Source organism: Lepisma saccharinum, chromosome 1 (assembly GCF_977018435.1).
Source record: "Lepisma saccharinum chromosome 1, izLepSacc3.1, whole genome shotgun sequence".
Taxonomy (NCBI): Eukaryota; Metazoa; Arthropoda; class Insecta; order Zygentoma; family Lepismatidae; genus Lepisma; species Lepisma saccharinum.
Window position 1 is genome coordinate 85,885,523 of NC_139229.1, and position 25,501 is coordinate 85,911,023.

General features: G+C 35.7%; 1 protein-coding gene across 1 annotated transcript in view; it reads right to left on the minus strand.

Annotated features, from left to right (window-relative positions):
• Positions 1-25,501, minus strand: part of Ide (Insulin degrading metalloproteinase) — a 73,213-nt gene that overhangs the window by 26,207 nt on the left and 21,505 nt on the right. The window contains 12 exon segments of the mRNA XM_083134240.1: positions 2,226-2,346; positions 4,209-4,319; positions 10,146-10,290; positions 12,132-12,241; positions 12,472-12,567; positions 14,206-14,308; positions 14,912-15,015; positions 15,297-15,434; positions 16,144-16,344; positions 19,079-19,281; positions 20,298-20,420; positions 21,601-21,770. Of these exon segments, the coding sequence (XP_082990366.1) occupies positions 2,226-2,346; positions 4,209-4,319; positions 10,146-10,290; positions 12,132-12,241; positions 12,472-12,567; positions 14,206-14,308; positions 14,912-15,015; positions 15,297-15,434; positions 16,144-16,344; positions 19,079-19,281; positions 20,298-20,420; positions 21,601-21,770 (1,625 nt within the window).

Below are 25,501 nucleotides of genomic sequence, written 5' to 3' on the forward strand. Positions count from 1 at the left end.
ACCAATGAAAATACCTTCTTTAACTTTTGCAGTACTAATCGCAGGAAATTTGGACAGTAAAAACTTAGGCCCCTGCCATCTTTGTCCATTGTTTTCACAAAATTCTTCATGAAGCTCAATTTCAGATGGAGCGGTGGTAACAGCACACTGTCTTTGTCAACAACGGGTTCATGCCAATTCTGCCTGTGACAATGGCTGTGGTTGGGGCTGTGATGTAGATGGCGTGTAATCAAGATGTTCGTGACCTATTGGTTGGTCACTACCATCGTCTGTATCATCTTCCAGTGTCCATTCCGTTGGTGGTTTTGGAACTGGGAGAGAATCGGAATGCGGAACTGGGCGCACTGCAGTTTCCAAATTTGGATATGAAACTGTGTGTTTTGATTTACTTGACATTCCAGTTAGTTTCATTAAACAAAAGTAGCAATCTGTTATGTGGTCTCTAGGTTCCCTCCACAACTGTGGTACGACAAATGGCATAGATGGGTGGGTTCCATGCAATCAGCCTCTTAAATAGCAAGAGCAACAGTTCTGTGGTGCCCAACACTTACCCTCATCTACCTTTGATTCAAAATACAACTTGTAGATGCCTTTTTGACAAGCGGGGAAATGGTATGTCTTTGGGACTTCGTCGTAAACTCACCACACACATAACAGAAAAGGTTTTGTAAATTAACACACTTCCTAGCCATCGCTGAACACAAGAAACATGCGAACACGCACAAATAGTATTCTTCACGTTAGGGGTTGTGCATGAGACACACTGCAGAAACAGACACTGGGTGTGATCCCACTAGCAACTGACTGATGCAAATAACTGCAACTCCATTATACCTTATTATACCTCAAGCAAGTGGCTATCTATCCCTTCTCTCTCCACCCCCTCCCCTATGCACTGTCGAGCCCTAGTAACAGGCTGTGCTGATAAGTGCCGCAATAACAATAACATCCAGTCCTGCGCTGATAAAATTGCGTTTCCAGATAAAAGTTTAGGTGAGAGGGAAAAACTGTTTTCACTATCGTCATCAGGGCACTGAACTCCATAGGAATCACATGTTTCTGTTCTGCGGCAATTTTCAATGTCGCACAGTGTAATCAACCAGTAATATTGGCAGCATTTTTGAAATTAGGGTGTCTATTCACAATATGTTAAAAACGTGGTTAAAATCACAGAACGGGCTCTGTGCCAATGTTGCTTAGCTCAACATACTTGGAATCTGTTGATTTCAAAGGTCCACTGCCTTTATTATTTGAGGTGTACGTTGCTTCATATCAATGCTTTCCTTACAAATGTCAGGAATTTTATCTTCTGCTTGGTGACTCTGGTGGTTGTGTGAAATTCTGCTGTTTTTTACCATCTGGCATTTTAGTTCAAGGTACCAGACAGATGATGTAGGCTTGCCCAATAACCAGGTTGTCATAGTTTCTGGAGTAGGATAGTGCGTGTTTCTTTAGCTTCATTATCAAGGAGGGAACCGGATTTGTGGATTACTATAGTGAATGTAATGAAGCATCTAAACACTACTAGACACTCCATAGCCTCATAGGTGTCAGGAGGAGAGGTTGAACAGGTCCACTGACGCCCCCTGAAAATTGGCATTATTCATTTGAAGCTACAAAAAAGCAGAAATCTTCGTTATTTTTATTGTTAATAACAGAAAAAGGTCAGTAAGTTATTGGAACAGAATTTAAAAAAGTAAAAACGGCATTAGATTGAAAAAAATGTGTAAAATACAGGAACCAGGTTACGTTTTTCATATTCTATAATTTCATTCAACGAAAAGTTGTTTTGACAATTTTCAAGTCCAAAAAAATTTCCACTAACTGTGTGTAAAATTGGATTTCAGTACACTAACTGTATGAAGTATAAAAAAAATAATGATAAACAGTTGTGGATCGAATGAGAGACTTCTCAAGGATATAACAATAGTAGAAATAATGATAGTAATAACAACAATACGAATAAATTGGTTTATTTCTTTATAACAGTTCTTATTGTATAATAATAATTCACACAATAATAATAATAATAATAATAATAATAATTATTATTATTATTATTATTTCTACTATTGAAGTTTAATCTATGGCATGTAGGACATACAAAATACTGAAAGATATATGGTGATATTTTACCAAAATCGTCGAATGAGAAATCATTCACTGCAATTTTTATCACACTAGTTATTACACTAAATCTAAAATGAACGAAGCTCTTAACTTACCATCTGTTGCAGCCAACAGCTCTTCCTTCGTCCAAGCATGTTCTGCCAAAAGTACTGCTAAATTGTACACTGCATGTTGATATGGCTGTTCCGCCTCAAAATTTTTCAAACCCCGCACATACTGTGGACAAAATAATATGTTACAAATGTCTTGCTCTCTTTATGGATTCACAATAGTGCATAGGCACAAAATTCTTGTGCATACTGATCAAGTTACTGTATGAAATTTTACCTACAGATAACTTATTATTTACTAAAATCAAATCTATTTATAGGAATATAAAATTTAAAAAACTGATACACTACTAGAAAATCTGTCTTGTCCCTAATTGTACGTTCCCAAATATTACATTTCCTACATGTTATATTTTTTAACCTTGGCCCTCTGAAAAACTTAAAATTGAGGTTCAAGTGTATGAACTAAATCAGAATCTACATTTCTATTAACAATATACCACTATATTTACTATATTTTCTGAGCCTTTATTTAACCCAAATTTAAAAAAAGTATGGAATGTAGTTTAACCTTACTTTGCAACGTCAGAAATTAGGTGACATATGTTACCTCATATTGACCAAAACGACTTGAATCTAAAAGTTGAGATTTTTACTGTGAGTTAGGTTCATGAAGGGCTTCCTATGTGCCAAATTTCAGAATTTTTAAAGGGGGACCCATCTGAGATATGAGATATTTAACCCTGAAAACTGTCAAAATTCAATGAACAGCCATGTTTGAGCCCATGCTGTAAAAAAGGGGTGCATTTCTAAGCACTGATATTTTATTTACAGACACCCTGCAGGAAGGTCTACACATGAAAAAAAACAAGCCTTAAACTAAACCCCTTCATTATAAAAATTGGGCTTAAAAATGCAATTTTTTAACTATTGTTACCCCATTTTCCACCATAATGTTTGTACTTACGATGCAATTTCAAGCAAAACATACCTGAATATCATAGGAAGTATACTTCATTAGCTACAAAATGAATATTGTTTCAGGTCTCTAGCTTTAATGGTTTTTGAAATATTAAGGTTTCTGTATACTGCTACATGAGCAAAAAAAACCATGTGCCATGTTGGAAAAGTGGCTGCCCCAGGAGAACTAAAGACAATAATTTTTTTTGAACATTGGTTTTGATATCTAGAAACATGTACATATGTATGTACTAAAAATGTTTTTTTTTCTAAAATGGTCATGCAACCACCATTGGATGGTTTGGCATGGAATGACCCTAACCAATTAACGCTAGAACACTACCGTACGTAAAATTTACATATGCTTTGCACTCAAATCCCTCCCCTACCTCCCACCTCGCACCCAATCATCCCTCTACCTAGCAGTGCCTCAGGCATTCTATCAGACGCGATGCAGCACTGTTATAAGGAGGGTGCAAGTGCTGATCGTCTTGATTTGGTTTCTTATGTTGTGCACTGTACATCAATTTTACGTAGCTGTAGTAAAACGAGAAAAATCTTTCACGTAATTTTGACATTCGTAAATTCAATTTTGAAAACAAAAGTTTAGAAGCATTCAATATTTTCTTGTAAGACTTTAAAATTACATTCATTCTTTATTCACAACATTATGAATATTATTATTGTTTGTTTTTCATTGTTCGAACTTTTCGCCTTCATTCTTAATGTATGTAAGGGCTTGTCAATTTAGACATTCTCTTAAAATATTCTATGTTAAATAAAACCATGTTTATACATTTTAAAATGAAGAATAAAATTCCAACATCACAAAGAATCGTCATTTTGTTTTCATGATGTAGAGGATGTGTTAAAAATAGATTTCTTCATGTACGTAAAATTTACGTAGTGCTAGTTACACTGTAATATTGGAACACGATAGTGTTCTAGAAATAACATCAGGAATATAGGTATGGTACGTAACACAATCTCCCCCTCATGCTATCATACTTCAATAAATAAATAGTACAGCAATAATAACTACTTTTAGAAATACACATGAATACTTACATTTTCCTTCAAAATTTCAAACCGTTTGGGATCTATCTCAAAATGAGTCATCTTCTCAACAATTTTGTCTAACAAAACATGCTGTTTACTATTGTATCCACCAACACCAAGCTGAAAGACAAAGAGAAAGAATAAATGCAGTTGTAGAATAAATTTCTCTGTACTGATAAGGTGTTAAATGTATATGGGACTATTTATGGACATCAATGTATAAATATGCAGTCACATCACATTTCCAGATTTGACTGCACATCTATCCATTGCTCTGAAAATATTTTTCTTTAGAGTTAGTTATAACTATGACAACCAATTCAGGATTGCCTGCATTGTTGTCATTCAAATTTTTTTCACATCACTTGTAACAATACTGTTACAATAAATAAGTCTTATCAATATGAACCAAATATTTGTATCACCAGCAGAATGTTGATTTTAGAAACTAAAATTATCATTATTGTGGAATAGCAATTACAGAAGTCATCCCCCAAATTTTTATCTCCCCATTCATGTTTTGTTAATCACTATTTTTATTTTCATTGTGTCTATTACATTCCAAAAAATCATATCTATAAATTTGGTGCTTTTCCCTTTATCAGATTGAGGCAATAAAAGAAAAAGTGAGAAAGTTAAGTAACGCTCTGTGATGAAGTTCCAATTCTTCAATGTGTAAACATGATCTCAGAGGATTTTTCTCATTCCTTGTTTCCACGGACAAGTCCTGTGTATGCCATTATGACTCTGAAATCAAGCTGGAATCGAAATTCCTTCTGCTGTACTGCAAAGAAGGCCAGAGTGCAGCAATCTACTGGAACGGTCTTCTTCCCTTATTTTTATTATTTTTAAATCCACAAAAGTACCCTATCACCCTGCTACGGAAGCTAAGAGATGTCATCAATGAGAAAAGATGTGGAATGTTGTCCAAAGGAGTGTTGACTCACAAGAATGTACTTTACTCACAGGGTAATTGCAACCACAAATGTTCTGCAAAGATTGAAATATCACATTTTGCCACACAATTCACCTGATCTGGCACTTTCTGAATACCGCTGCTTTAGGCAACAGAAAGAAGAACTATGTGGCAAATGGAAACATGATTTCAGATACTTACAGGAAGACACTTTTTACAATGATGAGATCCACAACTTATGACCTAGGTGGGAAAAGCACGTAACTCTAGGAAGTGAATACACAGAGAAGGACTAACACGTATGAACAACGCATGTTATCTTCCTCACAGTCAGGGTAAAACCTTTTTGGTTGCCCCCTGTATATTACATTGCAGCCATACAATTTTCATTACAAATGTAGTGATATAAAAATTTGACATATACCATCATATAAGTACTGATATCCAATAGTGGGGTGATCTAAAATAAAATTGCAAACACCTTATGATGAATCTTAATGTCTAATTCACCTCAACTTATGTATGCCCTTAAAAAGAAATCAGTTTTTTAGAGAAACAGGATCAGGGTGGCTACAAACAAGCAGAAATGAAATTCCCTGACTTTTCCAGATTTTCCAGGACAAAATTTTACATTTTCCCTGACAATTACAAACTAAACTAAATCCATGTTTTTACAAATGGAAATAATAAACTCATACAGATCCAGGTATGGATTTGTTAAGTACCAATATTATCTTCTATGAAATTGACTTAACTTCTCTATTCTCTATGATTTGAATTCAAACAGCAAAATAGTGAATTTGGAAAATTATTACAATTCACAACCTAGGGAAGGATTACGGAATTTTATCATACGCAGTAAGTTTAAAATAAAATACTTGATTATTTTTAAAGTTACGACTAAATGAGATAAGAGTGAAGAGTGATTGATTAAGAAATACAATTTGTAATTTATCAGTCTCCTTATACATTCTCGGTATTATATGCTGATATTTCCACTGAGGTTTGGAACCATCTGCTTGCAAGAACCATGAGTGCAGACTCATTTTTCAATGCATAAAGCTATTTCTCTCTTCTCTATAAAGCAAACAACTTAACTCTTGCATATAAGTGAAACAATTGAATTGTACAAAATAAACTGTCATATTTCCTTACATTATCAATGGGATTTCTGTTTCAGTACAGTATATGCAAGTGAACTAAAGTACTGTGAAACTGACAACATGCAGTTATAACATTATTGCTGATGAAAAGGGTAGGTAGGTTAGAAATTTAACGCAAGGAATTTATAGAATTGCATTGTATAGGTACTTGATTTAGCTAACCACACATTAAAACAGGAACACTCTGTTAATAACAGCTTCTGAAAGTTCATAGGGGCATCCTGAAAAAAGTACCAATGGTGCCTATACGCAGCACTAGTGGTCGAAGAGCGACACACACACACACATATGCAAGGAGGAAGAAGTGACATGTAGCTGTAATCTGGTTTTAAGCAGGGTTGGCATTTTGCCAGTTTTTTTTAAAAAAACCAACCCGGGTGGGTTTTTTGGATTTTTTCAGGTTATGTTTATAAATATATTAGGGATGGGCCGATATGAAATTTTGGCCGATACCGATAAAGTACCTATATTAAATTTACCGATACTGATAACCGATATTCTACCGATCCGATATAAAATTAGAAGTGGTCCTTGAAGAAACTAAAAGGTTCATTGACCTCCTTAATAAATTGTTTCAATGTGACTGCAGTGCAAGAGAAGTTGCATATTTAGACATTTACTTTTTTAGAAATTAGAGCATGGAGATTATCCATAAAAATTACTATAAAATGCCTATATCGGCCGATACCGATAGAGTACCGATTAATCGGTCCCATCCCTAAAATATATATATTTTACAAAAGAAATACATTTGTCCCTGATAGTAATATATATATTGGAACATTCAATTTGTATTGTTTTAGTTCACGGAGTCAAAAACTATTTAATATTTTCTGATACCATTGTTAAGAATTGACAATGAAGGTCTCACACCTTGAAATGATTAAACTAAAAGCATACATAACCCGTGCCGCAGACCATTGAGGGCCCAGGCCTACCTACCAACTGCCGGCCGCACTCCCACCTGATCCTATTCTCAGTTGGGAGATCATTCAACTACAGCTCACTGCTCATGAGGAGATCCCCAAACGAGGGAAGATGGGGAGCAGGGGTAAAGGGAAGGACTGGTTTATTTGCAGATTTTAGGGGTAGCAGAAAGCCTTCTGCTGTGGTCTAGTATTATTTTCGAAGTGTGTGCGAGTTGATTTGCGTCAATCACACAGAGCGTGTGTCTGCAGCAACAGTTTGCTGCTTTTCTTTCAGTGACCACAATACTTTTGTATTGCTTATCCTGTGTATTCTTTAGACTGTATTTCAAAGAATTTTAAAAAGAATACACGGCAACGACTTTAGATACCAGTTGACAAAACTTTAAAAACGATGGCTCTTTTTAGATTGCAAAAAGTTAACAACTTTTGACGAAGATGCAGCACTTCGAACACACGTTTTGTACTTACTGGTGCTTTGGTGAGCTTATAGATCACCCACCCCTGTAAAAGAATTTCACACCATTTCCGTATAACTAATAACATGCCTCATCATAGGCATATGTCTCAACATTCTAATATTTATTCACTATGCCTGTAATACAGTGTGTCCGAGAAAAAATATACCAATAAAGAATTTAAATAACTCAACAATTGTTAATGATAGAAATGTCAAATAACGTTTATTTGGAAGAGAAAACCATAGAATTTTTTTTTAACCAAAGAACAAGAAAAAAAATTCACCTTAGTAGATCTCAATGTGTACTCCTTTGGTGGCGCAACAAACATCAAGGTGGTACTCAACCTCCATTGAAGTGTTCTTCAACATTTGATGAGTGACGGAGCCACATGCATCGATAATTCTTTCACGGAGATCATTGAGGTCTTGCAGAAGTGTTTGGTAAACCATAGTCTTTACATAACCCCAAAGGAAAAAGTTCAAAGGAAACAAGTCTGGTGACCGTGGTGGCCATTTAATGGGTCCACCCCTCCCAATCCAATTACCAGCGAAATTGTTATTAAGGAAGTTAGTAACACAATGGGGAAATAATGTGGGTGGGGGGGGGGGCATCCTGCTGAAATGTGGCTGTCGGAATTATTCCATGTATAACAAGCATTATAGTTTACTCTTGAATAAAATGTTGGAAAACTTGCATGTTCTATGTACACAAACATAGCCTAGAAAAGACAAGAATGTTGGATTTCATGGAATTTTTTGTTGTTTTACGACATTTTTTAAAAAAAATTGCTAAAAACCCCAACAATTCGCATTTTATGCCAAATTCACATTATTTCGATACTTCGAACAGGCTAAAAATGTGTCCAGACATCATTGCACATTCATAAACACAACTTCACAGCAATTACCATTTTTCATGGTTTTTGCGTTTGCAAAAAATCAATGTCCCTACTAATTGGAAATTACTTTATGGCCACCCCTCGTATAAATCAGAAGGTGGAAAGTGAAAATTTAGCAGGGCTGGCAGAGAAAAGTCAATTCTTTCTTTTTATGATTGAATGATTTGAGTAAATATAATATTAAAATATTTACGTATTTATTATTAGTATTTTATTTCATAATATTGGACATTAACTTCACTCAATGAGAGATTAATGACCATTTCTCACGAGTTTAAACAGACAGGACAGAGAGTGGTGTTAATTTCATTGCAATACTAGTGTTGCAGTAAATTTGAAGTTGGGAGGATGCACTTGCCAATTTTTATCTTTCACCAATGCAGACTTATGTTTCACTTTTTCGTGATAGTATTCAATATGTATCCTGTTTTGTTGGATTTATCTAAGAATAGTGCAATGTCATTGTCAACGAATGTTAACTTGTGCGAAACCAGTAATACATCAGGATGATGAAAGGAACCCTTCGTAAGCACTGCTACATTAAATAAGGTGAAGTGAGCCAGAAGAGTAATAAAATTTCAGCAGCATATTTGCAGTCTAAAGTTCTTCTTGTTTATGCATGTGATTTCTCTTGGATAAATAAATTCCATACGAGTGACATGCATGCAATTTCTGTCGCATGTTGTAGTGAGATACTTTGTTGGGTGGCGATATTCGACAAAAATCGTATGAATCAATGGAGCCTATTTGTTTCCATGTTCCTTCAGTTTGTCCAACAAAATGCTTTACTAGGACGTCCGACAACTATCAGATGGTGCCACCCACTCCCATCCCCTCCACCTGTTGACAGTGTCCCCTTACTACTCCCATACAAACAAGAAAAAATGATAATTCAATGCATTTTCCACATAATATTTAGAGGCTTAAACACTTTTCTGCCCCTCCGGAAATTTCTCTCTCTCTCTCCTTCTGCCATCACTGGTTTCTGGCTCCGTGGTTGTGTTGTGCATAAAAGGGACCTAAAAGTTGAGGCTAAAACTTAGCAACAAGATTTCCTGTTCCTGTGCAGAGTTCCATAACGATATTTTTAATAATAATAATAATAATAATAATAAAAAAAAGTCAATCAAGACAAAATTCCCTGACTTTTTTTGACACCTCAAATTCCCCGACTTTTCCCGGTTTTCCAGGTCTGTCGCCACCCTGAGGATATAAAAATTATACTCTTGCAAAACATAATGAAGGGGCACTATTATGCATTTTATTATGGACTATTTATACGAACATCAAATTGTTATCAGCAATTTTTACTGATAAACTAATATGACATTATTTGCCAATACATATTTTTGACATATTTTTAATCTGTTATTCTTAAAGAAGTTGATTCTGACACACTTGTTAATTTTCTAATGAAAATGATGTCATTCTCGAAAGGCTGCTTAACGATATATTCTTTCACGAGCGCCTTTACTTTCCGAAGTTCCGCATTGTTGTGTGAGGCACAGGTACTGGATCAATATTAGCAAATCCATAAACAATGAAATATTTTTGAGTTTCAGTTCTCAGTAGAGATACTTACAATCATGCCGTACTTTGTATTGCTCAACTCGTACTTCAAGCCGGCTAGTTCTGCTGCATATGTATACTCATTCAAAGCATCTTTAAACAACTGCACGAACATGTATGTCATGTTGCACTGCAATGGATCCAGGTATGTCAGAGGGCTGTAACGACAAAAATGCAGTTACATGCAACCTAGAATTCATTAGAATTACAGTAGACACAAAGCTTCAGGTCTAACAAAACATACAATATTGGTTTTTACATATATAAATATCACTTTGCCGTGGAAACAACACATAATGGCTGGCTATTCTACTGACGTGGTCATGGGTTGCTTCCCTTATAACTAGAGGCACATATTTTTGGTAAATAAAAAAGCAAAATTTCGGTACAAAAACAGTCTATTTCGGGTTCAAAAGTGGTAAATAAAATAAAATTTCTGTGTTATAGTGGTGAATAATCACATCAAAAGTGCTATATAAAATGACATTTTGGTTTTAAAATTGTGAATATAATCCTAAATTTCATTTAAAACTGCACTTATTACACAAAATAAACTTATCCCTTCTAATAGCACATTTATGTAGTTACCAGAGTATTAAGTTTATTCCTGTGTAAAGGGGTCCATTTTAGCTTCTCAAATATTTACAGCAGAATTAATAAATTTTCCGTGAATTGCATAACTCACAGGATACTTCAGACTTCAGAAAATGTCGCATCGGTATATAAACGGTAAATTTCGTGTTTAAGAGTATATTTGCAGTTCATTTCGCATTATTTCGTGACAATACAGGGTAGAAAAAGGCACCTCACACCTTTCAGAAACATGAAAAATGAACATTACAGCATGTTATTTCATATTTCGTGTTTTTGTCAAAAACGAAATTTGCATGCCTCTACTTATAACGTTTTTCTCAGTAAATTTAACCATATTTTAATTTTTTCCCCACTAATCTTCATCCCTGAAGATGAATTGGAGTTGATCTGAAAACTGGGAGTACCAACAAAGGTATGACTAGTAAGCAGTGATGGCGATTGGGTCCCAAAACCAGGGGGGGAAGGTGCCAAAACTGGGGGGGCAAAGACAGTACATTTCCCTTTGTAGATAAGATTTAGCATAGTGCTGGGGCAAAAGTGGCGAAAAGTGGAGGGGCAACCTGTCCCCCCCGCCCAACTGCTAATAAGAAACTTTGTCTCAGTTGCTTTTAATGTGATATTACAAGTACAGCTGTAGACAAATACACACACTATATCCTTGAAAATAGCAATGTTACATGCTGGGAGAAAAAAAGGAAAACACTATAAAAACATCCCAGTGTAGAGTTTGTAAGATGGTTTAGCTTTTAGGTGTCACTTCATGACTAATATTCAACAAAAATTGATTTCATAGCAAAATATTAAATGTCTAAACTAGTATATACGAAAAACATACATTTCTGCTGTTAGCAGGATCACACTACGATCGCAATTTATTATAAATAACCCCTTACATTTGCTTTGCTACATGTCTTGAAAGGTGAACATTTTGGTGAACGTAACTCGTCAAAAACCTTCATTTACAGTGTTCAGTAGTGTTGATACTGATTTGTGCTGAGAAGACGGGATATGTTATGTTTCCAAAAATATACTACACAGAAATTTAAGTGAAAATGGAGACTTTACTAGGACTTTAACCCATCTCTCTGAAATACCTTAGCATTCTTCCACAAACTAAGCTACCAAGCCAGCCCTGGTTTCACCTGATTTTCTGCTGCCACTGTTATGTCTGTGAGAATTATTTTGGTCAGTAATACCACAATGGGATCTATTGCCTTTGAAACACTACAGATGTCTTCCAGCATGAAGCTGAATATTTCTACATGGTACATGTCCCAAAATATATGGTAATATTCTGCTCGAATCTGATTTCCGATTTCAAATTATTTTATATAAATATTAGATCTGTAAAATTATCACCAATATCTACCAATTAACTGATAAAGTTATCAATATTAAAACTCACCTAAGGAATTCAAAACTAAGATTTGCCTTGGGTAGGAGAAACTCATCGTCTTGTTTGAACCACACTCTAGTCAACGGTGTGTCCTGGATAACAACAGGATATGTAGGAGGCTGAAAAATAAATAAATTCAGAAATTTTGCAGAAAAGTTTGTCTTGGTTCACAGACTGAAATGATAAAGAGTATTACAAATATTCTGTGCACCTATACATCCAATTCTCTCCATGTTTCTTATTAAAACATCATAAATATGACTCATGATGGTGTCCTCTGCACAATACAAAAAATATCTGTTCTATTACTTGTTATCTGCCTTCCGCTAAAGAAAAATTATGAACTTACATTTTCTTCCCTAGGCAACAGACTAAAATCTGTAGGTATGAATTCATTCTTTGATGGAAGCTTAAGATCTTTACATAATCCAGAATTTCTCCAAACCTGTAATGAAAAAAACAAAAATTAACCAACATTAATGATGCGGTATAGGTATTAAGTGTATGGCTACAAGATTTGGCCCTCACGGCTAGAAGAGAAACTGTAAGCAAATGTATTGTGTATAACTTTTCTGTATCGTTCTTCATTGTACATGAATGTCTCGGACATAAGTCAAGTTTCAATTAAATATGTTGTTTGTTCACCACGTGGTCTTCATCTTGTATAACTAGTATTAACCTACATTACCAATGTCCTTCACTCGAACCTATCAATTAATAAATTATTGTCAGTTTGATGTTTTCGTTCATAATACAAATAGAGCCATTCCATTGTCACTGGCAGGATGCACATTCTACATTTTTGACATTAAACTAACTATTCTATTAACAATGACAGTTAAGCAATATTTTTATTACTGTTTCGATGCAATGAATTATGAAACTAAACACTGTGATTAAAAATAACTACCCTTAGAATACTTTCCAACATTTATAGTTACAGGTGAACATTTTTTTGTCACAGGTGGGAAAGATGAAACACTTCCTCTCTACTTAACAAGAAATGTATTTTATGTGAATTTTCAAAGAATTATTTAAGACAAAGAGAGGAAGTAACTGACCTTTGAATATTCTAGTGAAGTTGAAGAGGAAATGTAACGGTTAAAGGAAAAATTAATGGTTTTCTAGTGTCATGAGTTTAAAAGTCAAAAAGTTTAAAGTATACAAACAATATGTGAAATACCTTCTACTATTAACCAAATTGCGTGTACTTGATTTTCTATCCAAATGACAATTTTAGATTGTTGACTCACAAAATACAATAAAATTGCAGCATTTAATTTTAGAAACACACTGTAGATGTTCATGGGCACTTTGTCAGGGAATTCGTAGCACAAGAAATAATGACAGATAATTATCATCATACAATCACAATGAATGGTTATAATTCAAAATTATATGCAGTCTAACAATTATAAACATCACAGTGATAATAAAGAGCAGAGAAAGCTGTGAAATATTTTTTCCTTCTACATAGAACCAGCCATGGGTAATTCCTAAAGAAAGATGAGGGTGGAGGCATCAGCGATTGCCTGGACTTCTCTGGCACCTGCTTCTGTGAGTAATGTCCACAAACACAAAGAAAAAAAATCATTTTCTGGATTTCTTCTCACAAGTCTATTTTGACAATTACGAGATATCTTAACGCCAGGTGCAAAAACCAGTAGTTATAGCTCAAGTGTGTTAAAATATTAAAAAAGAATAAAAATCTCAACAATCACAGATTTTTAAAAAAGGTAAAGTCAGTAACTGCAAACAAAAATTCTGCCTTTTTCATTAACATTCAATGTTAAATGCATTGAAATACATATTTTTTAAAAGCAGTAATCACACAAAAAACATCTCAAATGTATTGCACCTTCCTTTGTCCGAAACTCACACTTGCCTGGTGTGAACTGTTAATCTAATACTGATCTAATTTATGCTGTAAATGTGACATTAAAATACACATATGTACTCAATTATACTTGCAGCTTTTACAGCCAATTTATAGTAATATCGGATCTGAAAATTAGCAACGTTACTGATATGCCTGTATTGGCTGATTCTTTACCCTAGCACATATTTTCTCTCACTCACTCACCTCCAACATTTCATCTGGTATTGTATCCAGTTTATACTTTACTCCATACCATGGTTCTTCATCAACAACATTGTCAGAATATTTCTGACCAACTACGGCAACTCTGTAAAAAAAAAAATTAGAAATATAAAATACTGTAAATATAGATTCAATGACAAATTTAATTTCTACAATTTTCCATACAACTTATGAATCAAGGATAAAACATAAGAAAGAATGCCATTAATCATGAATAAATGTCACAAAGTTGTTGAAAACCTCCCTCATAATGCATTAATTTTTATTGATGATGTCCACTGCTCAACAACTTGGTCTCTTTCAGAATAATTGCAAATGAAACAAATCAAAATTATTATAAGTTACCTTGCATAAGCCAGTCAAAGCTTCATGAATAAAGTTTAAAAATATAAGAACAATTTAAAACAATTTTTGCTGAATTCTACTCATTGTTGTTTCAAAAATATTTTCCATGAGGAATATAAACTGTGTATAAAATAAAATTATCACAATTACGTAGTGACATAGTAAACTAAAGAATTCCATTGTGATGCAAACTGATCTTTTGTTGATACTGCAAAATAATTAATTCATACTTAAGTTAACCCATACATAAGCCCTAGTTGGGCCAGAAATATTCAGTAAGATATCATGGAAAAGTTTTCCAACAATGTTAAAGGACAATGACACAAGCTATGTAGCAGTTTACCTCACTTTTTCTGGCTGCAAACAATCAAGCACCATGTCAATTAGATCAGGCCGCCATTCGCTTATTAAGTAACTTCCGCTCAGTGCCTCTTGCAGTGGGTAGTCCTAGAATGATATAAAGAAATCTTTCAAACAAAAAAACATGTGTGCATGATCTGGTCATATGCAACAGAGCTCAAAACAAGTTTTCTAAGAGGTTCACTTAACAAATATCACAGGTCCAAAGCTTACTTCCATTTCCACCATCTTTTAACATGTTGAGGAAGATGTTGAGGAGATTCAATTTGTTTGACATCTTACTAAAACTACAGGCATATTAAACTGTCAAATTTCTACCATATTTCAACTTCTTTGATACCTTACAGAAACTATGCACAAGTACTTACATGTAAACTGTAGGCAGTGTTCGACACATAACTTCGTGGAGTTTCTTTGTCCTTGAAGCGGAAATGCATGGACAAAATATCACGATACTCCTCGAAGATCCATTCTTTAGGTCCTTCGTCTTTTAACAAGTTTATGTACTGAAAGAAAAGAATACAAGACAGTTAAATCTTTCTTGCATGTTTTAATTAACTGTGCAGCAATATAAAAATATTAACTTGTTTTCAATACAAGAAAAACAGATCTTTATAAAAGCAGTGATAAAAACAATGTGCATAACTGAATAAAACAAACACCTTTAATTCAAATGAGACAGTTGTGGGATTGCTTTTTGTCTGGGGGTAGGGATGGAGCGATAAGAAATTTTGGCTGATACTGATAAAGTACTGATACAAAATTTACCGATAATAACTGATATTCTACTGATCCGATATAAAATTACAAATGGTTCACTTTCCTCCTTAATAAACGTGTTACCAGATGAACCAAGCTTTGGGAGTGTAAAAGAAGCTGCATATTTGGACATTTGCTTTAAAAAAAGGTATAGAATGGAAATTATATGTTTATATATACCGGTATATAAAAAAATGTTATAACAAAATGGCACAATACTGTATTAAATTGTAAGATATTTATAGATACATCAGATCGGTAAAATTATCGGTAAATTTACCAATAAATCAATACACTGATATGTCTATATCAGCCAATATCGATAGAGTACCAATTACTCTATTCCTACCTGGTAGTCTAGGAAAAGATATTAAATGTCCAATTTGTCAGGTATGCTTCATGTCGATTTAACTAGCAAGAGGGGAAGAAAAAAGGAAGATAGATAAGTGTGAATACCTGGAACATGAGCTTGACAATGTCATCCACGTGGTCAATGCCTTCTTCTGTGAGATCGACATTCACACCAAAGAACCCAAAGCCTTTTGCTCCCGTCCTGGAACCCCCTACGAGGCTGTTGCACCAGCTTTTGGCTCTCAGCGCTGACAACAGACTGCCTGGTCCTTCATGGCCTAACAGATGACTTATGTAATGTCCAGGCTGAAAACGAAAATAAAGGTCAGATTTCATGTGCAGCATCTAAGTGACAAAAGACACATACCAGTAGCCAAGAGCGAATAGCCTAACATGTGTTAACCCTTAGTACGCTGCACGGTCTGACGAAAGTAAGCCCAGTGTCGCCGAGGCTTTGAGCGGGAAATTTGAATTCGTATACATAATGGAGAAAAATCGTAATAACTCTGGCACTATGGGACCAATCTACTTCGGATAACTTTTGTTTTGCAGGCAATACATCGGTGCATGCAACCATGTAAAATTTGGATGCCCCAACCGCGGGGGGGTTACAGGCGGGGGCTGCATCCCCCGAATTTCAATGAATAAAACAAAAATGTGGAGTTTGCCCCCCTCTTCTCCAGCTACTTTGGGGAGAAAACCGGAACTTTTGCTTTTTTTTTTAAAGAATGGACCTTCCGCAACAGAATGAAACTTGATTCATGTTCGTGGGTGCAACACAATTTGAATAATAAGGCAAAACGTAAAACTCTAGCGAATTTTAGCCAATTTGCATATTATTCATAAAATTGTTATAACACACTATGGGACCAATCTACTTCGGATAACTTTTGTTTTGCAGGAAGAACATCAGTGCATGCAACCATGTAAAATTTGGATGCCCCAACCATGGGGGGGGGGGGGGGTTTACGGGGAATTTGCTACATCCCCTGAATTTCAATGAAAAAATCATAAAAAAGTGGAGTTTGCCCTCTTCTCCATACTTTGGGGAGAAAACCCGAACTTTTGCTTTTTTCGTTCGCACTTGCATCTTGTGTAGCTACTGTGAATCTATTTCTGCCTTTTGACTCGGCTCTTTGTGGAAATATGTCCGGATGAAAACGATTGTGCGTTAGGGAAATCGATGAGCTGTTATATGATACAAACTGTTTATGGTGAGGCCTTTGTTAGTCCTAACACAGGAGGGAAGGGAGCCTTTGCAATCGTTTGTTTTGTCTATACTTCTGGATAGACCCACGCTTTAGTCTCATGCTTCTGGCCTCTGGCTATCGTCAAGCTTCATTGCATTTCTAACATAGGGCGACAGAAAGCTGACACCGCCAAACCTCATCCAATCCCCTCTCTCCTTGCCCCCCCCCCCCCCCTGCCACTACTTCAGCTGGATAACCAGGTCTAAACACAAAGAAGAATGTGTGGCTTATCAGTACTAAATCACAGCGTTTGAAGCTTGGAGGAAAACAGCATCGTTAATACCAAGCATTTATTGTGTCTGTCAACTGAAGAGCGAACACGTCTTTGGGTGAGTCCAAACACGTGACAAATTCCGAGAAAGGAGGGGGGGGGGATTTGGAATTTTCGAAACACGATTGCAAAACATGTTCCCGAACAAACTGTCAGTGTTTCAACCTCAATATACAAATATAAGTGTGGCAAACCCTCGATAATTGTATCTAAAGCTGTTTGTAACATATGTGTTACAGCGGCTACAAGGGACATACTTTTTTTGTAACATATGTGTTACGGCGGCGAACTAAGGGTTAATGTGAAGAGCGACAGTTCGGCACCATGTGTGCATTCATTTCAATGTTGCTGTAATCTGTAAAAAAAATATGATGAATAAGTATTTACATACATTTCTTATGGAGAAGCAACTTCAAGTTAAGGCTATTCCAATGAAAGTCTTGACTTTTCCAATAAGAAACAAAATCTTCAAACCATCCTCTTTCTGTTCATGTGTTTTTCTATGCCATTGGACATTTGATATTCAAAGAAAACAAGTAAAATAATACTCCCATAAGTATAATTCTCCCTCCCAAACCATCTAGCACACAGACTGAGAGGGGTGGTTTGGGTCTTTCCAGAACCTTGTGTCTGGCTGAACACTGAAACTGTTCCTTGTAGCCTTGAAATCTGGTTAAAAGAACAACAAACCACACAGCATGAAAATGAAACTGTACAAGGGGATATTATTGTTTCAGGAATATCACATACTTATCCCCTGGATTATAGAATGGACGGAAGAAGAGGTAAAAATGAAAAATGTACTAAATTGGCTTGGCTGTGACTGGACTGATTTTCCCTTGGGTAATTTTATCCTGACGAGTTATTCCCGAAACATTAATAATCTGGGCCTCTGATGGCAGAGTGATTACCTCGTTACCTTATAATCAAGGGTTGCTGGTTCAATTTTTGGTGCTAACACACTTCAGTGGGTCGAACTCACTTTAAACTGTAGGCCCAGTCCTGATTAGCCCATCTGTGCTTAAAGTGGATTTGAAACAAAACTGAAATAAAACTAAAAACTATTAGCCCCTGCTCATGATTTGTGGCTTGTTGTCCTTTCTTAATCTGGTTTCAACACAAGCTGTACTTTTCCTACACACTTTCTCACATTTGAAACAAACAAAATCAGAATATATAAATTAGGGTGAATTTTGCTGGCAATATCAATAACAGAACACTGAATTGTGAACGAATCTAATAAAAATGCACACTTTGTGTTTACTGTACAAATCAGATATGTTTTATCTCATCAAGTAATACAAACAAAGAGAAATGAGTAAATGTGCCTACTGCTAAAATAAACATTAAATTACATGGCAATTAGTGCGCAAAGAACATGTTATTAAGCACTTATGTTTTTCAGAATCACAAATAACTAACATGTCTCACCTGTCTACCAAAACAAAACAAAACACAAATACATTACACACATAAGTGATCTGCATGATTAACAATGCCAGCCATTGTTGTTACTTACTCCTGCTTTATAGTATTCATGAAGATCTGGAATGGGAAAAGTAACATTAAGGTTTCTCAAGTCTTTCACTGGGACTATGTAGCCTTTCATTTTAAGCTGCTCTTCTCCAAAGGGGTGGTCCAGCCACACGGGTACTTCTACGTCTTTATTCTTGACGTCAGCGAAGAGTTTCACTATAAGTCCTTCCAATTCATCAAGACTTTCTGGAAAGAAGGAAACAAAAACCATGAAACACCCAACATTGAATCAGTTTTTTAGGATAATTTTTCAAAATTCAGAGGAAATAGTTTATTTTTTCTTCTATGTATGTAAACATTGAACCTTGTCAATATTGAAACATAACAACAACTTAACTGTGAAACAAGCAATATTTCTATTATTATTATTTTAAATGAAGATATTATCAAATTTTAACTATGGATCATATTCTAATTATTCATTCACTGTTAAGAAATGGATTGAGTAGCATGTACAAGATGTCAAAAATATACACACCAGGGTCAAGCCTTTCACAACACCTCCATACTACAAACCACTCCATCTTCTCCACATCCATACTTCACCCAACAGGCTCCCTCATAGAAAACACCATCAAACAAACCCATGTCATCATCCAACAAAACATACACTGAACCTAGACAATGGACAGGCACACCTAACCTGCCATCCTGTTCTTCAAAATATCCCAGACCACAAAAAAAAATTTAAAAAAATGCAGTTACCTCTCTCCCTTCCACCCAGTTAAAGAACGCAAACTGCACCACACCTAGCAACACAATGGAATGGACTGCCCAACCACCCAATCACCACTGGTAATGTCACTAGATGACAGAAGGGAAAACAAATGCGAGCAGAAAGCACAGCAGATGGCACAAACCAGGAAACACACACCAGCACCAGCAGACGGGAGAAAATGGAACAACGCTGCCTGGGAACTAACAAAGAAATGGTGCACTACCATCTTCGTAACAGATGCCATACCCTCAGTGAATGAAGGCAGTGAGCCTTCGAAATGAATAAGAAAAAACTATCACAAAATTTCTCGTACACAATATCTTGTAAACTTATTCATGGGATGATAAATTAGATAATGTTCACATATTGCTGTAAACATCCATTTAAAGTGATACTGGCTCAACACAATGCAGTATTTAAATCACAGTACTTACAAGTATGAGAGAGAGATGAAGTTTTTCTTTGTAAAGAAAGTCAAACTTACCTCTTCCTAAAATAACCAGGCTCATAATATTTGAGGAGTACCATCTGTCATGAAACTTCAGCAGCTCATCTCTCACATTGATTCCAAGTTTCTTTGGGTTAGTATCCAATGTAGTTTTGTTTCCTAAAATTAAATATATATTTAATTAAATGTGTAGTTAATGAATTGAAGAAGGGTCAGAAGGGACATATAGAAAATGAGAAGGAAATAGGGAACACTCGCCAGACACTGTGAAAGTTACAAATTTTTGTGGCCACGGGCTGCAACCTCAGGTTTAAATAAAGATGGCAGAAACAGAAGTCTTGTGTTTCCATAATCTTTTATCTACACCCAAGATGCAGCTGCAAAAATTTAAACTTTTCCAGTGTCTGGCAAATGTTTCTTATTTCCTTCTCACATATACTTGCTACCATACACATAAAAAAATACTGGCATATGGTGAAGGTAAAGTTCCTTGTGTACATAGTACCATGCCATGTAGGCACATTTAGGGGATGTGGGTGTAGGGCCGCACACATTCTCGATCTCGGCCATTCTGGAAGTGATGTGATCAGCACCATGTTCCGGCTACCTTTAACCCCCAAGGTACCCATTGATTTGAGCTGGGTGAGCAACAGAGACACTTTGTGCAGGGACAAGACCAGAAAAATTCCAACCTGAGATCACCAACCTCGGGAATCGAACCCAAGCCTCCCGTGTAGCAGTGAGACGTCCTACCGACTACACCACCGCTGCTCTGTGTTTTGTAATCTCCATATTAACGGTATAGAGTAAACTGTACAAACTTATATTTTACAAGAATTTATATTTACTAACATTCTACAATATATTTTTCTTTCATACTACTGCTCATTTTGAAATTATAGGATTGTTGTACTAAAATACAGTGGAACCTTGATTTTACATTTTCAGGGTACCAAGGGGAACTTAGAATTCAGCAGAACACAAAATCTGGAAAAGTAAAATTACAAAATAACCAGACATACTAATTCTGTGTAACTTTTGTGACTATATGCACCTATTGATTACAAACTCAAACAGCAGCCTTCTGTGAATAGTGACAACGATCACTTATGTGTGTGATGTCCACAAAATCAATAGGCAAATAGAGTAAGTTTCTTCTGCAAAAACAACTATCTCATCATATGTTCACTAACAATCCATCACACCAAAATGAATAACCTTCAATTTCAATGTGAATATACTATTTCCAAAATTCACAGACTTTTCCAGGATTTAAGCTCTGGAGGAACTCTTTTTGGCTGAAAAAGTGATCAACAAACTTGAATAACTGTTCACTTACCAGTACCAAACTTATTATACGCATGATTTTTCTTTGATGTGTGCCTTTCCAGTTGACTCAACCTCCATGTGTCGTTAAGGATATTCTTGTCATGCTCAGAATTAACAGCGTTTACTTCTCGCTCTGTGGCACTCTCCGTAAACAGTGGTCCAAGGAAAAACTGAGCAAATCTAAACAAAAGGAGATTAACAAGTCATTAGTACATGTAATGTATAAAGATGGTGGCTATAATTTTAATTCATTTTTCTTAACAGTGCTTCATGATTGTCTTACAAGACTTTATTTTCTGCACACATGCCATCAACTTCAATGCATTACTGGTTTTTGCATTTTTTTTAAAAAACTTACATTTTTCAAATTTCACTATTATCAGAAGACTAAAGGCTAAAACATGATTAGGGTGTGGATTTATAGGCAGGCAAAATAGGCACAAAAATGATTGAAAAAGACACTTAAAAAGGTGCTCTAAAATAAGAAAAGGCACTAAAATAGGCACCCTAAATTAAAAATGCATTAAAATAGGCATTGAACATGAACTTATTTCAATTTTCTTCTTGCAACTCACAGTTATACTGTGTTACCATTACAGTTTATACAAAAAAAGTACGCTAACAATTCACAAACTATTAATACTATTTTCACTGAAATTCACATTTGTGGGGAATCGTCAGCAACTTTCACAAAAAGAACTTGTGCTCACGTCTGTTGCATGTATAATTGTTAACAAGTGATGAAAAAAACAACTTGCACCATTAGAAGAAAATTTATATTTTCAAGGATGTTTCAATTAAAATTTCTATGAAGAAATAAAATTGTTGCCATTGTACTAATTGCGCACTAATGTTTCACAATCAATTGGCAATAGTTTGATTGAAATCCTTGTTTGCAGGAAAGTTGGGATAACACAACCTCGTTAATTTAAAGCACGTTTGCATTGTAATCAAGTAGCTCCGGGTTCGATAGCCACTTGAGGCACATGGCACAGTGGTTCGGATCCCACTTTAAACTGTAGGTCCGGTCCGGATTAGCCTTCTGTGTTTAAAGTGGATTTAAATCAACAAATCAAACAGTCTAAACCACTTGCATTTTTTTTGCACGAGTATATGTGCTGTTTATCTGTGCATACACATGAAATTTTAGAATAAATAATATAATTTGACTTAGTTTCAGTGCTCGAAGTGAGGGGGTATGCATGTCATCGTCGCAGTTTTCTCATTGTCACCATGTTAAACCATAGCAGCTACTCTAGGACCATGATAAAATTCAAGTATAATTCCCGGTTTTCAAGGCGAACTTCCCAAAAATTCAAGCAGATGATTTCTCTATTTCAACCTTACGTATTGCCGCCTCTCAACATCCAGACACAAATATCTAAATAATATAAAGGGTCTATGTGATTCCAACATCCAAAAATTATAATTCAATTAAACGGTGGAAGTTGGTGCTAAAGCATTTGTGTTCGAACAAACGATTCCAATTATTTTTTCAAAACGTTCAATTTCATAATGGAAAACAAGCACACAAACTATTATTGAGACAGAAAATGCTTGATAAATGCATTTCAAATATAATTCCTTTTTACATTAACATGTATAACTTTCATGCCCAATATATTTCACATACATGCAACAAAGAACGATGTGGACACTAAATTGTGTACATATTATATACAACATATATTCAGTAGCGTAACTAGCACGCTCTGCGCCTCCCCGCAACTTACAGCTGTGTGCCTCTACGATCTTTTTTTAACTTTCTTTTCTAAAATATTAATTCACTTCTGCATTTATAATAAGAATTTACAAATATGAAAATACATACATGTAATTTGAATATATTTAAAAACTGGTACAAAAGGATTTAAAAGACAAACGGTAAAAAATTGTGTTACAATTACAAATGAAAATGCACTGTTACTACAAAATTATATTGTTAAATGCCCATTACCAGTCGTTTTGAATTTTTTGATGGAAGCATATTCTTGTGCAGGTTTCGGCAAGTCCAGTTTTCGAGCACGATCGCTTTCAATGCTTAGCAGTATTCTTCTTATAATTTCAGTTGATTCTACTTTCCAAAATAAAACAATTTCTGTAGCTATAGTGCAAGATCTTGTTCATATTTCTCCCAGAAATTTGTAGTAGATTCCTCTACAACAACTACAAAGAAAACTTAACAACAGCGCAATTTCACCAAACCTTGCTACAGCGCAGGCGGTAAGTAGGGATGGGGAAGGGTGAAAACGTTTCCAGCACATTCCCTTGCCTGTCATCTACCCTTCGGTGACATATATGGCGAGAACTATTCAGCTAATGAAGGTTTTCTTCTAACCTGGAAATTCACTTTCTACATTTCTAGTGATTAACATTTTCTTTTTGCCGCTTTAGGGGCATAAAACTAAAATGTGTTCGGTTGAAAATATATTTCAACCCCGAAAGGAAAACTTTTGTGAACTATCGGTGTTTCTTAATTTTTCATTCTTACTGCGCACCCGAAGTTCGTGCACCCCCTCCCCTGTGCCACAGAAATGGGGGGTTGTTATTTACGCCACTGCATATATTATGGAAATACATTACACAACCAATTCATCCATCTCACAATAAACCAACAGCAAAAATTGTCTCAAATGTGCACACTCCCTTTCCTCAAAACAATTGTTTGTGCATTTAAAATAAAATCAATTAAGACAAGTGTTATTTCTCTGTCTGAAAATTTACAATACAATGCATTACGGAGAACAATGAAATAATGCAAGCGAAGCGAGCAAGAAATTTTTTGGATCTAATTTTTTGCAGGCTGCAATCAATATTGATTTAATAGGGTGCAAATAATTTCACAGGACACCAATGCATTCTCTCTTTTACAACTTTTGTGCCTCCCCGATAGTGTAGTGGTAACGTCGTCACCTTGTGATCAAGGGGCCCCGGGTTCAATACCCAGTGGAGGCACATGGCACAGTAGTTCGGATCCCACTTTAAATTATAGATCCAGTCCCGGTTAGCCTTTCTGTGCATAAAGTGGACTAAAAAACACAAATCAATCAATCAATTTTACAACTTTCTTTTTCCATTTAGATAGTTCGGCACTCAGGGCCGACTCGCGCCACCCCCTATCTATAGTTATAAACTTGATAAGACTAAGAACAGCAGGACTTGCAAGCAAAGCGAGCAAGAGTATTTTACGAAAATAATTTTTATTTGCATAAAATGTGAATAGGATTGGATTAATACAAGATGTAATTTTTCACGTCTATGGAGAAAAAATCAAGTATTCAATAGAATTCACGCATAATTCCCAGAATTCAAGGAATTCCCGGTGAGTAGCCACCCTGTCCCAGTTAACCCCAAGGCTCGAAAAACATCTCTTCAGCTAACATATTCCACAAGTCCACTTTATGCCCAGAAAGGGTAATCAGGACTGGACCTACAGTTTAAAGTGGGATCCGAACGACTATGTGCTTCCACCTGTATCTTCGTACAAGCTTGACAGAAAATTACTGTTCTGTAACTATCGGTGGGGCCAACCTCCGTGGCAGAGTGGTTAGTACAGCATGGCTACGATGCCAGGTAGTAGCAGCGATTGGGTGATATAACTGGAAGTGGGGGCAGAACAGTTTGCTTTTCTTGGTAGACAAAGCTTAACACTAAGAGGACATAGTGCAAGGGCAAAAGTGGCAAAAAGTGTGGAGCGACAGTCCCCCACCCCCTCATTGCCGCCACTGATGCCTGGGATCCAGGGTTTGAATCCTGGCCTAGGCATGGATGTTCTTTGTAGTGTACTTTCATCGATTACATCATCACTCATCATCATTTCGATTAGTCAAACATAGAGGAAAGCGACGCTAAATAACAAAAATCAAATTTCCCATCAGAGCTTCTGCAGCTATCCATTTTTTCATTAATTT